Source organism: Rhinichthys klamathensis, unplaced genomic scaffold (assembly GCF_029890125.1).
Source record: "Rhinichthys klamathensis goyatoka isolate OS25496 unplaced genomic scaffold, OSU_Roscu_1.1 h1tg000446l_1, whole genome shotgun sequence".
Classification (NCBI taxonomy): Eukaryota; Metazoa; Chordata; class Actinopteri; order Cypriniformes; family Leuciscidae; genus Rhinichthys; species Rhinichthys klamathensis.
The window spans coordinates 1947583-1966868 of record NW_026606941.1 but is presented as its reverse complement, the minus strand read 5'-3'; the positions used below and the strand labels follow the sequence as shown (position 1 = coordinate 1966868).

The following is a 19286-nucleotide window of genomic DNA, read 5'->3' as shown; positions in this document are numbered from 1 at the left end:
CAGAACGTAGGGACAGACAAAATCTATTTTTTTTTAATTAATTAAATTGCATAGAATATATATTTTCTGTATTATTTGTAATTGATTATATAACTTAATAGAGTAAACATAAAAAATATTGTAAAATTAGACTTATTTGTTTCATGATAATTCAAGTTGAATGTATGAATCAGGAGGCAGAGACAGTCAATAATAGGTGGAGTGGGAGTCATTTAGTTCATATTTCCAATTTTTTTTCCCTAAATATACATAAAGCATTATTTTTTAGAGATAGTTTAATATAATTTGTGTTATTATTCAAAACTGATTCTTTTTTTTTTAAATAAAAGAAGGTTTATCTAGGAAACTCGAAATGTACACCCAATTCTAGAATGACATATATATATATATATAAATTCTTTTTTTTCTTCTCTTTTTTTACTTTACAGTGACTTTTGAGAGGGGTACTGGATCTTGAATGGGAATAGTTTGTGTTAAATTTGCAGGTTTACCTCAGGTCAGGTGTTCACCTGCGTCCGCGCGTGACAACTGCAATGGCAATTTGAATGCAGGCGAGGGCAGCGTGTCATCATCACACACATCAGCTGCAATTAAATCACACTGCGATGTCAGGAAGTAACAAGGCGCCAGCGTCGTCAACATTCTGGAGGCGAGATACTAGTCTTCCTTATTTGTCGTTGAAGATTTCTCCGTGTCAGTCACTTTTAGTGTTAACAGACTCTTAATTGTTTACCTGTGCCGTGTATGTCAGTTTAACGTGTCCGGTTACGCAGTAATGCAGGTGGACGGCTTTTACTAGTAGTTTTGTCTGGAAAGCACGACAGGATTTTTTCCATGTTGGAAAGGACTCCGCTGTGGAACTCAACGAGGGTGTTTTGAAACAGGTAAGTTAGATTTATTGTTGTTATTTTGATTCAGGCTACTTTCATGTTTTTAATTGCCAATCTCTTAAAAGACAACTAGTCAGATTTTCTTAACTGCAAGTAGATGGTTTTAAAACGTGTCCTCCTGACGTTTGTCTCGTGTTTGTTGATTATTGGATGCGTTTATTGCGCTGTTTTATATTGAAATACATTTGCTATGCCAGGATGGATTTTGTACATTTGTATTTTTCTTTAAAAATCAAAATAATAATAATTTTATATATATATATATATATATACATACATACATACATACATACATACATACATACATACATACATACATACACAAAAAATATAATAACAAAACCGGTGCCTTTCTATGTTCCGAAGGTTTAGGAAAATATCACTTTTACTTAAATGTTAACATGGTTAACACGTAGTCGCATGCAACAGAAGGAAATAATCAACCAAATAGACAGAGAAAAATAGTAAAGAATAAATATAGATATAAACAGCAGTACTTAAACGCGGAAATTGAAAATATTTTGTTTATTATTAAATTAAAACTGTTTAATTTTGTTTGTGTCACAGTTTATGCTTATTTATTAACTGCTAACAGTTCCCACATTACACAAGTTTGTACATGTACACGGGTGGTCTGACTGCTGTTTCTCGCTCAAACTTACATTCTTTCTTCTCCAGATCCTTATCATGCTGTACTGTGCACTGCGGTATGCTGATGCATGTTTGTGCGTTTAAAGAATGAATGTCACCAACTGCAAGGGTACAAGCTGCCAGGATGAAATGGTCCACACTCTGCAAATTTACCCCAGGTTGTCCATCAAACCTGGGCAAGGATGCACCCTCAGGGTCCCAAAAGAGGCAACAGTTGCCGCTGTCATCAAGATGGCTCTCACCGCACTTAGCTTGGACACATCCAAGCCTTACATCCTTGTGGAGGTCCAAGAGTATGGTGGAGAGGAGTGGGTCCTTGAAGCAAGCGATCTGCCTGTTCAAAGAGTCCTGCTCTGGCCTAGAAAGGCCCAAGATAAGCACTCTCAAAGTGATGGATACTATTTCGCCCTTCAAGAGGGATGCAAGGATGGATCCATCCAGTATGAGGTTATGACGTCTGTACGGCGAGAAAAAGTTGCTCAGGGACTTGTGACTCGGGGTTTCGTTGCGCAGCAGCCTCAGGAATATGACGATTTATGTAACCTCCCCGAGCTGACAGAGGAGAGCATCTTGGGAACCCTAAGACATCGCTTCCACAATCAGAAGATCTACACATTTGCGAGCAACATTCTTATCGCTGTCAACCCCTTCAAGTTTCTCCCCATCTACAATCCCAGATATGTCAAGATGTATGAGAACCACACTCTGGGCAAGCTAGAACCTCACATCTTTGCCATTGCGGATGCAGCCTTCCACACAATGCTGAACAAACAGGTTAACCAGTGCATCGTCATCTCTGGAGAGAGTGGTTCTGGTAAAACCCAAAGCACCAACTTCCTTATCCACTGCCTGACTGCCCTCAGCCAGAAGGGCTATACTAGTGGAGTGGAACGAACTATCCTGGGGGCAGGCCCTGTGCTTGAGGTGAGTTCTGCTGTAGGTTTGAGGTTTATTTTCTTCTTTGAAGTTAGCAATCTAGTTGTATTAGGAAACCAGGACCGGATGTAAGATGGGAAGTTATTTTGAGACTCTGATGTAATTGCTGTTTTACGAGGATTATGTCCGTTGGATGAATGGTGGCTATTGTAGCCTTGTTCAGGGTTCAGCAATAAATGGTGTTTCTTCAACTATGGGACTTTTTGCACTTCAAGAGACTTTTTCATTTCCACCACATTTCAAATGATGCATTGGGTTTAATAGGGTTTCTGTTGTAGAAATAACGGACATAAGTTGAGATCAGCTTCAAGTTCAGGCCGAGACCTGAGTAGGTTGAGTCTAAATGTGATGATACACAGCCAGGGCAACTTTTTAAGCAATGCTGCTGGGCAATGTTGCCGTAAACGGGCAATGTTGCCGTAAACGGGCAACCAGGTGAGACACAGGGCCCACGACCGATCTAAAGTATCCAGATAGAAATTTGTTGGCTATTCTCAATGGGAAGTGCCCAAGCATCATTGCTCAAAGTTCCCCCGTGTATCATCGCCTTAAAGGGGTGGTTAAGTATAATTTCACTTTTCTAACTTAGTCTGAAATGTTGCTGTTTTAGTATAAACAACATCTGCAAAGTTACAACGCTCAAAGTTCAAAGCAAAGGAAGATATTTGCTTTTAAAGAAAAGGACTACAACAAACGGCTGGTAGGGACAACACGACATTCCTCCCGGGTTAGTGACATCACCAACCCTAAAATGTACATAAACCCCGCCCCCCGGGAACATGCAGTCCATGTTGAGAAGAGGAAAAGTTGTTGAATAAGAGTACATTTGTGAGTCAGCTCAAACTTTAGCATCCATCTTTTCACATGCAATAGAAATTCACTCTGTGTGCATCTCACAACAGTTCCTAAACGAGCGATTTATAGATTACCATGACAGAATATCCTAATTGAAGATAGTTAACTCCACATCAGCAACATAAATTCATCAACTAACCGTTCAGAGACGTCCTGTTGCATTCTACATGTTGTCACTTCTTGAGTCTCTCCATCTTTTTTGTCTGACTCCGTTTTAACATTAAAGGCAGAACAGTTTCTGTCATTTTAGTGTGTCTGCGTGAGGTAATCGCAGCTGCTAATACACACGAACTCTTGAAACCCCGCCCTCTGCAGCAGCTCATTTGCGTTTAAAGGATCAGGCACAAAACGGTTGCGTTTTTGCAAACCCTCAAAAAGTGACAACTTTAACATGCTATATAAAAATATTTTTTTAATCCTTTATAAGCTAAATTGAATAACATTTTCAGTGTCCAGGTCAGTTTTATTTTCCGTATAATTTATATACTTTTATTTAGCTTTTAATATTAATATTTAGCTTTTATTTTTTCAATTTTCCATTTCCATTTTATTTAAATTTTAGTTTACATTTTCTTTTGTCATTTTATTCTTTATTTGATTTTTATTTCATATTTTATTTAAAAATATATATTTATATATACCTTTTTAAATTATTTATATTTCAGCTTTAGTTTTTAGTAATCAAACTTATTTATTTCAGGTATTTGCCAAGGCGACATTTCTAATTTCTAATATAATTTTGTATAAAAATCTACCCCCAGGACAAAAAAGTGCCTGACGTTGAAGAAACACCTGAACAAATGGAATTAGATCCACTACTTAAGTTATTTTCTTTCTTGTACACTGTATCTTGTCTATAACTGTGATCTCATGATTTATTATTGGGTTGCTCGACTCATCTCAATATCTTGATCTACTGATAAAGAGTCTCTTTCAGGCGGAAATGATGACCTCTGTGCAGGAAATGGCTTGCCCTCTCGTATTTTGCATGCTTTTAGCGGTTCATGTTGATGACTGTTAACAATGTAACTCTGAAAAGTTTGATACTGTCCTTAAATCAAATTCAACAAATTGTGTAAGAATGGTTTCCCCTTTCCTCCCTTAAGCATGGTCAAATAAGGATCTAGAAACCATTCGGCCACGCCACAAGCAAGGGGACTTTCACATAGCTTCCTCTGCATCTCCCAGGGAAAAGGGGACTCCGAACATACCTCTGTCTCCTTGAGCACGATATTTTTAGGTGTTACTATTGTTAATACATAAACAATGAAGTGAATTCACAACACTCTCAGGAGTTTGAGTTTTTCCACTGTTTATACAATGTGTTCATTACAAGTTTGGTATATCTCTGAACAGTCCACTTCCTACATTTCCTGTTCAGAATTTAGTATGAAGTGCCACTAATGTGCTAATGAAGTTCTACTGAGGAAATAGCTCATAATTCATGGGTTTTCTTTACTGTGGCCTGAAGTCCCGCCCCCTTAAACTGAGTTGTCAGTCACCGTTTGTCATGCACTGACCAAGTGGGATTCTCAATCTGATCCGAAACCGGTCAAACAAGTTCTCTGTTTTTCTTAAAGCTTTCTTTTATCAGCACGTCAACGCCCCTCTCAGTTCTGCAGTTTTGCTTACAAAGAAAGTAAATGGTTAAGAGGAACAAGCGACTTGTGTTATGCCTTGGATGTTTAAAATAGAATTTCTTATAAAGAGGGTTGGAAAAAAACATTAGGTTATGTTTTTGTGTTATGGCTAAAGGAAGCAGAACAAGCAAGCAGATTGAGACTGTTAAAAACGTTTGGTAATATGTTGAAGTTGTGACCATTAATATTTGATGAGAATTATTATTTAAACAAATAGATTAGATGATTATTGGATCTCATAAATTATAAATAAAAGATCCACTTGAAATGAGTCATTGAAATCCGTTTGTTCCCAGATTAGGTACCTTGATACACGACCGTTCAAAAGATTGATACTTTTATTCAGCAAGGATGCATTAAACTGATCAAAAGTTACAGTAAAGACATTTACAATGTTACAAAAATATCCATTTTTAAATAAATGCTGTTCTTTTGAATTCTCTATTCATCAGAGAATCCTGAAAAATCCTGCCTTGGTGGCACTCATTGACATCCATCCATAGTAGGAAAAAATACCATGGAAGTCAATGGGTGCTGTCAACTGTCGGGTTACCAACAATATTTAAAATATCGTTTGTGTTCAACACAAGAAAGCAACTCATACAGGTTTGGAACAACTTGAGGGTGAGCAAATGATGACAACATTTTTGGGTAAAATATCACTTTAAGTCCCTTTATTGTATATAAATGCTCTTCCAACTGAATAAATGTACATCTTTTGTAAAGGTAAAAATAAAATAAAAATTGTGGTAGTGCTATGATACTTTTTGGTACTTTTAAATAAGAGTTGCTTGCTTCATGATGGGTTCTATGGTCTCTTCTTTTGCTTATGTTGAATCAAAAACACCTAACCTGTCCCTGTATTCCACTTCATTAATTCATAGAGACCTTTGTGTATTGCCTTCACGTGGTGTACCCCTCTAACAATATGCACATTGTTTGGCTGGTAGTGTTATTTACACATGTACTACTGTTGAACTATTATGCATCACCACTAGAGACTCCACCTCCTTGGTAATTGTGTTTTATGTTTTGATTCAGACAGCTTAGCCCTTGTAGAGATAATGGAATTGTATAGCTCAACTCCACTGTAGAGAGTTCATCATTAAAAATCCATTACCAGCGCATTTGTTCCATTTAGACATTCATACTTATTCTAAATGTTCCATTTAGACATTCATACTTATTCTTTATCAGCCCGTTTTCAAGAAAATAAGAGGAGATATGTCTGAAATAGAGCCAGATATAGCCTAAGCAATGTGGGTGGCATATTTTGCAGTGGAAATTTTGGGCAAGGCAAGCATCATTTCTTTTCTTTTCTTTTTTGTGTATATATATACACACACATATATATATATATATTGATACTTATTGAGGAGAGATTTGCTTTTACCTTTCTAATTGATCAGATTTGTCAGCCTTATGTAGTAACCAGACTCGAGTAAAGTATTAACCATGTAGAACACTCTAGCAACTCTTTAACAGCATTCTTAAAAATACAAAAGACTTGCCAACTGCATAGCAATGTGCTAGAAACCATGTGCAACTCTTTTGTAGGGAAAAACTCCTATTACTTTTACTTCTTAAAATGTAAAAGTCTATATAGTGTTGGAAAAGTACTGAACAGATGTTTGAGAAACAAAAATGGGTCACAAAAAACTGGGTCATCATATCTTGAGAGTAAAATTTGTTGCACTTGCACTGAATTTTTACTCTCACTTTCACTGAACTTTGACTGAGAGTCTATTTTTGCATTTCAGTTTTCAGTTTCATTTGACAGTTGTAAGAGGTGCCAATGCACTGTTATGACATCTGAGGAGTGCAGTTGTGACCTTTGTCCGTTTACTTCTCCAGTGTGAAAGGAATAAGAGAGAGCTCTGGGCGAAGAGAACACCTAACTGCTGTTATATGTGTAGCAGTACAGTACTAGGCCTTGTTGTTGAGCTCTTAAAGAGATAGTTAGCCCCCCACCCCCAAAAAATAGATTTTTTTAGTCATCAATTACTCACTCTCATGTAATTCCAAACCCAGACTTTCGTTCATCTTCGAAACATTAAGATATTTTTTATTGAAATCTTAAGAGAGTTATGTCCCTCCATTGAAAGTATTCACCCAAAACTCTGAAAAATGTTCTTAAAGTGATAAATAAATCCATATGAATCGAGCTGTTTAGTCCAAGTCTTTTAAAGAGACATGATCACTTTATACACATTTTGAATCATCAGAGATTTAGTTGAATGGACTTAATTTATGTTCCAAAGATTAACTAAAGTTTTATGGGTTGTGAACAACATGAGGGTGAGTAAATGATTATAGAATTTTAATTTTTGGGTGAACTTACTTTTCTGTTTCATGTGTAGAAGCCCTGGGTGTTGGCTTTGTCAGAATACCAGAACGAGTCGGCATTTGTCAACATGTCAAGGCAGGCTCTGTCAGGCCATCGTATAAAAACTTGTCATTTGACAGAAGTAACATCTTTTTCTATTCACTCTATTCTGGTGTTTTATGACCTTCTTTCCTCAGTATTTGTCTTCCTACACAATTTGAACTTGGAAGTGGGACAAGGAAACTACTTGTTTAAAAACATTTTTACTACAGGATAAAGTCCTGAATGATGGTAATCTCACAGATCGTGTTGAAAGTATGCACATATTGAGAATCAATAGAGAGCAGTGTGAAAGCCTGTTGGTACATGTACACATGTCAAAGTCCTTCTACAGAATGTTTAGTTTTAAAAACTGCAGTGTGTAATGTATTCCACCTTTACCTGCACAAATAACATTACTAAATATGATTTCTCAAAAACTGCAACTTTCTGCAACAGTTCTGGAAAAAAGAGAGAAACCAAGATGTTCACTGAATAATGAATTTTTGTCTGTTACTCACACAACTTCTGTTCTGTTCAACTTCTTTTACTATCATATAACTTCATAAGACTTATAAGGATTTTTTATAAGTAATCTTGAGTGCTTTTATGTTGTTGTTGTTGTTATTTTGGGGTCAATTTTCAGAGGTTGGAAGCCCCTGACCACAACATGTTTTCATTGTATTGAAAAGAGTGGTTCAGAGAGTCTTCAAAACATTTTATTTTGTGTTCCACTCATACTAGTTTGAAATGACATGGCTGAATAAATGATGACAAATGTTTCATTTTTGGATGAACTCTTACTTTTAACTGGAACAGGAGGAAGTATTTTAGCGTGTGTAAAATTACACATATATTAGCATTAACTACATCAACAAATAGATCAAACTATAGGCCAATGTCATCTGAGTTAGATGTGCTCATTTGTTTGTGGTTCCTGTGGGTGATATAAAAAGGAGTTTTGTGCTGCCCACTAAAAAATGTTCTATTAAATTCTTGTCATAGACAGATTATTTATGATAATGTACTGTGTAGTTGAGCAACCAATAATAATGATAATCAGTAATGGGTCAAGAGTTGTCTGTCAGCATTCATGAAGACCAGATATCAGTGGGGGTTTTTTTTTTTTAGTCTGAAATATTTTTTTGTTTCCTCAAAAACAATTTGCCTATCTGATGCATTTCTCTTTGACCTCCTCAGGCCTTTGGCAATGCTAAAACAGCATACAACAACAACTCGAGCCGCTTTGGAAAGTTCATTCAAGTGAATTATCTGGAAAGCGGCATTGTGAGAGGGTGAGTCATCTGTGTACTTCTGCCTATCTTCTTCACACACCAGAACACCCACAGCTGAACATGACAAATGCATTTTATCTAATGAGGAAATGTTTATTTATTCATGTAAAATAAATGTTGAGCTGTGATGCTCATTCTGTTAACTCAGGTTAAGATCCACCATATGACATTTCCTGATATCATTCCTCCTATTCTCTACTCTTTTAAAAAAAAATGGCAGAAAGACAAAAAATTACTTGCCAGAATTGATCTGAAATTCCTAATACTGTTTGCTCAATGTTTCAGGGCTGTGGTTGAGAAGTATTTACTAGAGAAATGCCGTCTAGTATCCAGAGGAAAAACTGAAAGGTAAAAAAAAAGGAAAATCGTTGTCTATATCAATTTTACATTTGAATTAAAAGTGTCGGAGACGTGAAAAAATGTATCGCAACAACATGAATTCCATGCCTGTTTGTTATCTAACCTGCAGGAATTACCATGTTTTTTACTATCTATTGATTGGGGCCTCAGAAGAGGAGAGAGATGAGTTTAAGCTCCTGCGGCCCGAAGACTACCACTACCTCGAACAAGTAACTCAGAACAGCCATCACAAAGAATCAGTGTTCCTTAAAGGGGTCCTATTATGCTCTTTTTTACGAAGAGTTGATTTTGTTTTTGGGGTGTTCTAGAATATGTTTTGATGCTTGATTGTTCAAAAATGCATTATTTTTTACATATTTTACATTACAGCACCTCTCTCCTCAGTCTGTCTCGAACGCGCCGCCTAGGTCCTGTTTCGATGAAGCCCCATCCTTACGAAAATACAAAATGTGCTGTGATTGGTTAGCTAGCCCAGTGTGTTGTGATTGGCACTGTGTAGCTCATGTTCTGGAAATGTTCCGCACCTCCACAACGGCGAGTTCTACTCTATTTTAAATATTAAGGATATGGCGTGAATTTCAAACCAATTCGAGACGATTAAGACCCTGACAATGTTAACGAACAAGAGGATCGTGCAGAACGGATTTCATTCACGTTAACAGGACGTTTCAGAGTTGTATGTTTTTTGTAATTTTCTTATACATTATAGATACAATGTTATCCACCATTTAACTGTGATTTTTGTCGGAAAACTAAGGTAATACAAAGAGTAATCGGTAAAAAAAAAACATGGTTAATCTTCCTGAGGGGCGGTAAACCTTCTTACAAATGCAAGATCGTACAAAAGCTACAGAAAACAAGCTGTTCTCCATAAAATGTGCAGCACATAGATAAACGTTGGGGTTACAATGTTCAGAAGCAGTGTTAAAAATAAATTTTAACCACTTTTAAGTTTGTCCGTCTTAAGATGGCCAAACAATGGGTTTTTGGAACCGGGGGTGGGAAAATAAGCATATCTTCAACATAGCAGCAACACTCTTTATCTTCTCTAGCGCTGCTCAACCAGTCCTCAGCCCCCTTTTTTTGTGTATTCCGTGGGCGCGGATTATTTAAATGAGTAACATTGTGACTTCATAAGAACCGGAAAAATCGCGTTGTAGTCCAAACGAGACATTCATTGTAGTTCTTAAAGGGACAATGTGTACTTTTTTTAGGTATTTTATTATATAAAATTAATATTTTTATTCATAAATATGTCCTCAATGGTGTACAAATACCTCTGCTAATTATCTGACTTATCCTCGTAAACAAAGAATTTATTATCTTTATATACATGGGACGGGTAGGTCCACGGAGGCTACCATGTAGTTTCGCCATCTTGAAAAACTGTAATAGCAGAGAGGGACAAAAAGTACTAGGCCAACACGTTTCCACAACGCGTTTTCGTTCGGAGACAGCGCCACGTAACTGAAAGCAGCAGAAACGGAGGAGCAGAGCAGTGAGAGGCGCTTGTCACTGTCCCGGCAAGTTTCACAGTCAGTAATTCATACTGTAACATTCGTTTGTTCGTTGTGTCAAGTTACAGTTTGTTTGAAAAAACAAACCTGTTTACCCGAAGGAACACTCGACGAAGTGCTATTAGAAGACATCCTGTCATAGCTTTTTGGTACATAACGGTTACCGTAGATTCAACACGCATTTGGAAAAGCGAGGCGCTGGAGAGCACAATTCATTTGAATGCAAAATACAATTTCACCGCTAGATGGGAGAAATTCCTACACAATGTCCCTTTAAAGTGGATTCTGTTAAATAAAATATCTCCCTTTAGAGTGGACTTTGAGCTTTGTAACGTTGCAGATATTTTTTTTATGCTCTAACAGCAACATTATACAATAGCTTAAGTGGAAAAAGTGGAAGAGCATAATAGGACCCCTTTAATGAAGCTGTTTCAGTTTTAATTTGCATTCATAATACTCTCAATTGTCTTCGGGGCAACAATGACATTAAATGGAGACCTCTTCTTGAGCTTGTCAGATTTTTGTCCTGAGAAAAGGACCATTTCTTTTCCTGAGAATGATCATTCTTCCAAGACTAAATTTTCTGGGCTGTCCTGTCCATGTTAATTGTATAGCTGTTAATTCATAAATTGTATGGCAACAATTGTCTTTTTTTTTTTTTTTCATTATTTGTTTACTCTTCTATGTTTACTCCTCACAGGAAATACCGATTTTGGAAGATCAAGCTGAAATGAAACACGAATTCAGGAGACTTCATCAGGCCATGGAGATGGTCGGTTTTCTGCCTCCGACCAAAAAACAGTAAGTGAAAAATGTTTTCAAGTAAAAAAAATTTTTTTTTCAATATATATATATATATTGGCTATGATAATGCTGTTTGTTGCTATAATGCTATCTCAGTCTGCATCTTAAAGTACTATTCTCTATTAAAATATTTTGGTATGTCTTCCTAGCGATTACATTATAATTAATTATTATGTTTAATTACAAACATAATAATGATTATTAACATTTATTATTTTTGGATTGTGTAATCTATAATGTTTATTTAGCCCTTCTAAAACCATTACATTTACAATGAGCTGTACTCCAATAATTACCCATAAAAAGTAGATATCTATAAATACAGAATAGTGTTATACTGTAAAAAATAAGATTTATGGTGTTTAATTAGGTTTGTCCTGGAGGGATTATGTCACACTGCTGAAAATTTAGCATCTGTATGCATGACTAGGAAATGAAGAATTCTGCTCTGGAACAAGTCTGTGCTTGTCATGGAGGGGGAAAATACATCAAGACTTTCAATATGCACTGTGCTCTTTTGGCCACGATGTACAGAGTGCAATAATGTCAGACCTGACACATTTAGATCATTATGAACTGTCTTTCAAGGAACAGCAATGTTTCAGTGTTAAATGTTCTGGCAACTAACAATTGTTAGAAATGTAATTATTTGAACAAAATAGTAACTTATTCAATTATATTTAAGATGCATTCCCATGTGCCATATGATTTACAATGTAAAATTACCTACAATTACCAAAATGTACCATGGTTATATCATGTAGCTTAGAAATATTTTCTTTGGAAGGTGCCTCAAATATATTTTGGATTTAATGTGGTTCAACGGTTGATATCTTTTTCAGGATATTCTCTGTGCTCTCTGCCATTCTGTACCTGGGAAATGTGACGTATGAGCCAAAAGATGTTGGCGAGTGTCTTAAAGTTGGGCCAGATCATGTCCTTTCAGCTGTCTCTGACCTTCTCAAGGTACCACTGACTACTTTAATGTTCAATATAAATTCTACATAGGAGGCTGAAATTCTGTCCCTCCTACTGGTTATTGTTAGCCTGGCTAACGTCAGACCACGTCTCATTGGTCTGGGAACCACATGTTCATTTTCTCGTATTTGAGGCGTGGTTTACGAATGCCCAGAGCCGTTTATTGGGTGCTACGAATGTCTATCAAATGCGCCTGTACGTAGCTCATAGCCAATCGTTTCAATTATACCAGATGACGTATGTAGAGCGAAAGAAATTAGACGAGGGAGAAGACGATGGGTCAGAGATTTATTTGCGTTCTAAACTACTTAGAACAATATCTAAGGCTGCATCGAAAGGTAACTTCACGTCTGCTGCCATGTTTGATCCATAGGTATAAACAAACTGCTTCGGTGTGTCGCATAGACGTCGTCATCGTCTTGCTGCTCCCTCCCCGTTCTGTGATTGGTCCCCTTGCTGAGGCGAAAATTTGGTCCATGGTATCCAGACTGCCTAGCAGCGTGAATAAAATCGCGCTGCGCAAAGGCAGTATGGGGAAACCCAGGCTAAGTTATTGTGGTAAACCACACAGAAATAGAAATTCTTTAAATAGTTTAATGCTCAACAGTAAACCTCACCTCCCAATTCTTTGGAAATGCTCTGCAGTGACATCTGTTGATTAACTTGGCCACCACCACTGCATGTTGAACAAATACATCATCATTCAACCAGTTGTATCATTACTTTTAGAGGACTCTTAGTGGATTGGTCCATTTGGATTCTTTTGGATTGTCTTTCCAATTTTCCAATAGGAATCTTTTTCCCATTTTGCACGTGTTAAGTTGATATTTGGCTGTCATTTGAAGGATTACACACTCTGTGACAGATCATGTGACAGATTTCTGTCATCCTATGTTCAAATGTGTCTTTATTACCGTAATGTTTGTTTGGTTACACTTTATTTCGATGGTCCACTTTAGATACAGTACTAAGTAACTGCAACTACAAGTCAACTAATTCTCGTTGGAGTATTAGTAGACTGTTAGGTTAGGGTTCAGGTTAGTAGAATAAGTTGACATGTAGTTGCAAAGTTACTTCTAGTCAGTAGAATGTCTGTTGGGGGAGCATCCAAATAAAGTTTTGATTTGAAAACTTTGCAGATATTAAGCAGACAGTCTACTAGAATTCTAGTAAGTGTTAGTTGACATGTAGTTGCAAAGTTACTTATAGTTAGTAGATTGTCTAAAGTGGACCGTTGATATAAAATGTTATCTTTAGATTTTATATAATTGCTCTTAAATTACAGGTTAAAGTGGAGCTGCTTGTGGAAGCACTGACTACAAGGAAAGCAATGACTGCTAATGACACACTAATTCTGCCTTACAGCCTCAATGAGGTAACTTCATCTATAATGTGTTGGGTGGTGCAAATGATGAAATGTTCTACTCTGTACCATTCATTCATTGACTAGTCATGTGTTAAATGCACATCTACCATACCTTATGTGTGAAGTCAGCTGTTTGAAGAGGTCCCTTGTTGCTCTATCTTCTTCATTTGTCTTTCTTAATTTCTGTACTCTAAGAATCTGCTGACCTCATGTTCAAACATTGTCATGTCTTTAGGCCATCACTGCCAGAGACTCTATGGCCAAGTCTCTGTACAGTGCCCTGTTTGACTGGATTGTCCTGCGAATCAACCATTCTCTACTCAACAAGAGAGATTTGGAGGAGTCTGTCCCGGTATGAATTCTGTCAAGATAATTTATATATTCAAATACATAAATTTTTATATATTTGACTAATTTCAGTTGTTTACTACCTATTATATATAATTGTGTATATGTGTGTGTGTGTGTGTGTGTATATATGTGTGTGTATATATACAAATCAAACACACACACAAAATTAAATATTATTTCTATTAAAATATATTTTCAAGATCAATGTTTGAATTAAAATTAATCTAATCTTTAAATTTATATTGTGATTATTCTATATAATATACACTACCAGTCAAAAGTTTTGGATCGGTAAGATTTTTAATGTTTTTAAAAGAAGTCTCTTCTGCTCACCAAGGCTGCATTTATTTAATTAAAAATACAAAAAAAACTGTAAGATTGTAAAATATTATTTATATTACAATTTAAAACAGCTGTTTTCTATGTGAATATATAGTGTATATATATTATAGAATATATAGTAATTTATTCCTGTGATCAAAGCTGAATTTTCAGCATCATTACTCCAGTCTTCAGTGCCATATGATTCTTCAGAAATCATTCTAATATGATGATTTGATGCTCAAGAAACATTTCTAATTATTATCAATGTTGAAAACAGTTATTTACAGGTATTTATTTATTTATTTTTATTTCAGGATATTTCAAAAGATCAGCATTTATTTGAAATGGAAAGCTTTTGTAACATTAAACTCTACCGTTCGAAAGTTTGGGGTCAGTAAGAATTTTTATTTTATTTTTTGGGGGAAATAAATAAAAGAAATCAATACTTTTATTTAATCAAGGATGAATTAAATTGATCAAAAGTTACCGTAAAGAAATGTCTAATGTTACAAAAGATTCTATTTCAATAAATACTGTTCTTTTGAACTTTCTATTCATTAAAGAATCCTGAAAAAAGAACTGTTTTCAACATTGATAATAATAATGAATGTTTTTTGAACATCAAATCTTCATATTAGAATGATTTCTGAAGAATGTGTGCTGAAAATTCAGCTTTGATAACAGGAAAAAACTAAATAACTTAACATAAAATATATTAAAATAGAAAACCGTTATTTTAAATTGTCATAATATTTATATATAGTACTGTTTTTTGTGTTTTTGTTTGTGTTTTCTTAATCAAATAAATGCAGCCTTGGTGAGCAGAAGAGACTTCTTTTAAAAACATTAAAAATCTTTTATCGATCTAAAACTTTTGATTGGTAGTGTATATTCTCTAATATAATAAAATTTACATATTTTGCTTTTTAATATATATATTATTATCATTATTATAATAAAATCTATTCAAAATGCAAGTTATGCAATGCAGATAAAATGGCAAACTGAAAGCATCTACTTTTAAATCCTTTGACATTGTATTTTATTACTATTATCATCGTATTTTAATTTTATTCTGTTCCTCACAGTGCTTATCCATTGGTGTACTGGACATATTTGGATTTGAGGATTTCAAGATAAACAGCTTTGAACAGTTCTGCATTAATTATGCTAATGAGCAACTACAGTATTACTGCAATCAGCGCATATTTACCCTCGAACAAGTGAGTTATGACATCTGAGTTGTACTTTGATGTCTCCTTTAATCATGGTGGACAGGAATGTCTGTAGCTCAGTGTCCATCTGCTCATGCTTGCATTGTGTTTTAGGAGGAGTATATGGCAGAAGGAATCACATGGCACACTGTTGACTACCCTGACAACATTGGCTGCATCAGTCTCTTCAGCAAGAAGCCCACCGGGCTGTTTTACCTGCTTGACGAGGAGAGCAAGTGAGTTAAATCCCATAAAGCAGTGTTTCTCAACTCTAGTCCTGGGGACCCACCTATCAGAATGTTTAGATGTCTCATTAATGCAAACTGATTCAACTCATCAGCTTCCTAGAGCCAGATTTACTAAACAGAGCTTATTAGCATGAGAGTGCAATCTCTGTTTGCGAAAGAAAGTTTTGCGCGTGATCTACTGAGGATGCGCAAATTAAGAACACAGACGCAGCCGGATCATTTCCGTAATGACCAACGCAATCTACCAAGTGCAGTGAAAATTAGCGTCTTTTTTTTGGACAGTATATAATGGCACAAATACAAGTAAACCGGCTAGCGCAAACCTTGTAAATCACCTTGTGTGATTCATTTAAAAACTCTCCTCCCATAAATTTGGTGTCTGAAAGGGAAACTCCTACAAATGCATATGGTCAATAAGGACAGCCCAAAAATAACCCCGTCCATGCCTGTTCAGTGCTAATTTTTCACTGTGTGTTTTTAGTAAATCCTGACAGTCATTTTTAACGCCAAAAGAGGGTTTGTGCTGCCGCTGGCGCAAGCTGTTAGTAAATCTGGCCCTTAGTGTGTTAAATAGGGAAGAATCTGACTCATTCTGGGAGGTGTGTCCCGAGGACTTGAATTGAGAAACACTGCCATAAAGCAATGCATATGTAACATTTGGACATAAAATGTATTTCCTTTAGTGGAAAGACAGTAGATTTGACTTTTTTACTACTTTAATCTATTAAACAATTTCAATCTATTTTTTAGCAATGGCTTTGTTTTAAAATCATGATTCCTCTTCATGGATAGAGATTCATAAATATTGTATATTGTTAAAAGCATATGCACACTGTTGGAATCCACCAGAAAAAGGATATCATCTGCTGATCCACTACTTGAATTGGATCTGGCAAGCTATTTAGAATGTATAGTACAGTAGCCTATGTGAATTAGGATGCATCTAATCACTAGTGTCGTTTTTAATAGTCCATTAATTAATATTCAGTGTTATGGTCTCTCTAGTTTTCCTCAAGCCACAGATAACACTCTTCTAGATAAGTTTAAGCAGCAGCACCAGGACAACGCGTTCTTTGTGCAGACCCCAGTGCGGGAACCAGCCTTTGTCATTCGCCATTTTGCTGGCAAGGTCAAATACCAGATAAAGGTAAAGGAACAGACCCTGAAACTAAACTTTCCCTTTGCACAAACATTTGGAGTGTAGTTGTGTTACAAATGATGTGTCTATGGTGGGAAAGCAATACTGAGAAGCATTTGTGATGTTCCTGCCCTATAGGACTTCAGAGAGAAGAACACAGACCACATGAGGCCAGATATTGTTGCGTTGCTTCGTAGTAGTGAGTGCAGTTACTTGCGCCAGCTGATCGGGGCTAATCCAGTGGCTGTGTTCAGATGGGGCATCCTCAGGGCCACGATACGCACTCTGGCTGTGTTTAACGAGGCAGGACGCAGCTGGGCGGAAAAACATCCAGGTTACGATCTACTAAAACCTTTTTACTTACAGCTTCCAGAAGTGGATTATCATTGATTTAACTTGTTTGTTTCCCTATCAGATCAGATCAAACGCTACTCCAGACGTTCTCTTGGGGAAATGAGGAGACCCAGCACTCTGATAGGGAGTCTAAAGAGGTAAATGGACTGGATCAGTTCCTGTAGACGTATGACCTCTTGATGGAACAATGGATTTATGCCAAATGAACGTGTTCGTTTTAAGTTTGCTCCATACAAATGACAGTTCAACTGCTTATAATTGCAACTCGATCTCTACAGCCAGAAGTCTTTGATTGACTTTTCCTTTGATCGTTCTGAAGAGGGTCCACTTGAAGCATTTGAGGACATTTTTGCAACATTTGAAAATAAGAAGTAAGTTCACCATCACTCGAGGAACTTACTGAGCTTGGGTTCTTCTCTATTTGATGATGATTTCCTTCTGTGGATTAAGAATCTAACTGAGGTTACTGCATGCATTTTCTGTAAAATGGGTGATTGAACTGACTAATTTCGGCTGTTTACTCCCTATTGGTTTTATTTGATTGTTTTTTTAGTATTTATCTCCTTTCTAAACTTTTTCTGATTTGGGGTTGGGGCGAATCAGGGAATTGCATGCCAAAGTTCTCCACTCCCTAAAGCAGTTTGGTGGTGAAGTTCCTCACAAGCTCCGTCTGTCCACAATTTCTATGAGGAAGTCTCGTCTCTTCTTTCAGTGAGTGGGACACATGTTCTGTGACCATCTGTCTGTGGCAGCACTTCTGCTCTCTGTCTCCGCTTGTGCTTATTATGTGCAATTTAATTGGGAAAAAATCAAAAGGGGTATTCTGTCCAGTTTTTTCACCCATCTTAATTGTAATCAAATCTTAATTATATGTTATTACTTTCTAGGAAGAACAGGCCAAACAGACACAAGCAGCTAATTCCTAAGGTAAATTCATGAATCATTTATTGTTGTTGTGGTTTTCGCTAAGGCTATTTTATAGAGTTTAATACTTGAATTCAGCAGAAATGCTTTAAAGGGATAGTTCACCCAAAAAGGAAAATTCTGTCATCATTTACTCTTCCTCAAGTTGTTCCAAAACTAACTGTATAAATGTCTGTCTTCTTCTGAACACAAAAGATATTTTGAAGATTAGAAGATATTTTGGTAACCAAACGGTTGACGGTAGCCATTAACTTCCATGGTATTATTTATTTTTTTTTCATACTATGGGAGTCAATGGGGCATTGGGCCTGTTTGGTTGCCCATATACTTCAAAATAACTACTTTTGTGTTCAACAGAAGAAAGAAACTCATACAGTGTTGGAAAAACTTGGGGGTGAGTAAATGATGACAGAATCTTGACAATTTTCATTTTTGGGTGAAATATCCCTTTAAATTTGATCAAAAGTGACTGTTAATACGTATACATTGTTACTAAACTTTCTATGTCAAATAAATGTAACTTGTGTATCATTTTTTCCACAAAAACTTTTCATTAATTGATCATGTTGTTAACGTAATAATAAGTGAAAATGTAATAATAATTGTTTCTTGACCACCAAATCAGTATATTAGAATTATTACTGACGGATCATGTGACACTGAAGACTGGAGGGATGGCTGCTGAAACTTCAGCTTTGTCATCATGGAAATAAATTACAGTTTTAAAATGTATTAAAATAGAAAACATTTGATCACAAGTTTTGTAGAATCGTAAGAAACAAATTAACTTTAGGTATATCCAAAATTCGACTGGTAGTATACATTACAAAGGCCCCCAAAATGTGTTTAGTGAGAAGAATATCAGAGACTTGGTCCAATGAGTAACCAGCAAGCAATGCCCTAGCAACCACACCGCAACATGCTAGCAAACTAGGCAACTGCATAGCAACGCCCTGACAACTACCCAGAAAACCCTAGCATCAAGGTGCCGAGTTGTACATGGGCGAGACCCACTTCAGAAAATGTAAAAAAATAAAAAAAAAATTTGCTCATTATATCTGTATTGTTTTCTTTAT

General features: G+C 36.1%; 1 protein-coding gene across 1 annotated transcript in view; it reads left to right on the top strand.

Annotated features, from left to right (window-relative positions):
* The first annotated feature begins 608 nt into the window (after positions 1 to 608).
* The window catches only part of myo9b (myosin IXb), a 32242-nt gene continuing 13564 nt past the window's right edge, over positions 609 to 19286 (top strand). The window contains exons 1-17 of the mRNA XM_056236357.1: positions 609 to 884; positions 1569 to 2465; positions 8538 to 8632; positions 8918 to 8980; positions 9102 to 9201; positions 11210 to 11310; positions 12156 to 12279; positions 13577 to 13666; positions 13893 to 14009; positions 15421 to 15555; positions 15661 to 15782; positions 16800 to 16941; positions 17071 to 17266; positions 17348 to 17423; positions 17565 to 17657; positions 17890 to 17997; positions 18174 to 18213. Of these exons, the coding sequence (XP_056092332.1) occupies positions 1629 to 2465; positions 8538 to 8632; positions 8918 to 8980; positions 9102 to 9201; positions 11210 to 11310; positions 12156 to 12279; positions 13577 to 13666; positions 13893 to 14009; positions 15421 to 15555; positions 15661 to 15782; positions 16800 to 16941; positions 17071 to 17266; positions 17348 to 17423; positions 17565 to 17657; positions 17890 to 17997; positions 18174 to 18213 (2439 nt within the window). The 5' untranslated portion in view covers positions 609 to 884; positions 1569 to 1628. The remainder of the gene's footprint in view (positions 885 to 1568; positions 2466 to 8537; positions 8633 to 8917; positions 8981 to 9101; positions 9202 to 11209; positions 11311 to 12155; positions 12280 to 13576; positions 13667 to 13892; positions 14010 to 15420; positions 15556 to 15660; positions 15783 to 16799; positions 16942 to 17070; positions 17267 to 17347; positions 17424 to 17564; positions 17658 to 17889; positions 17998 to 18173; positions 18214 to 19286) is intronic.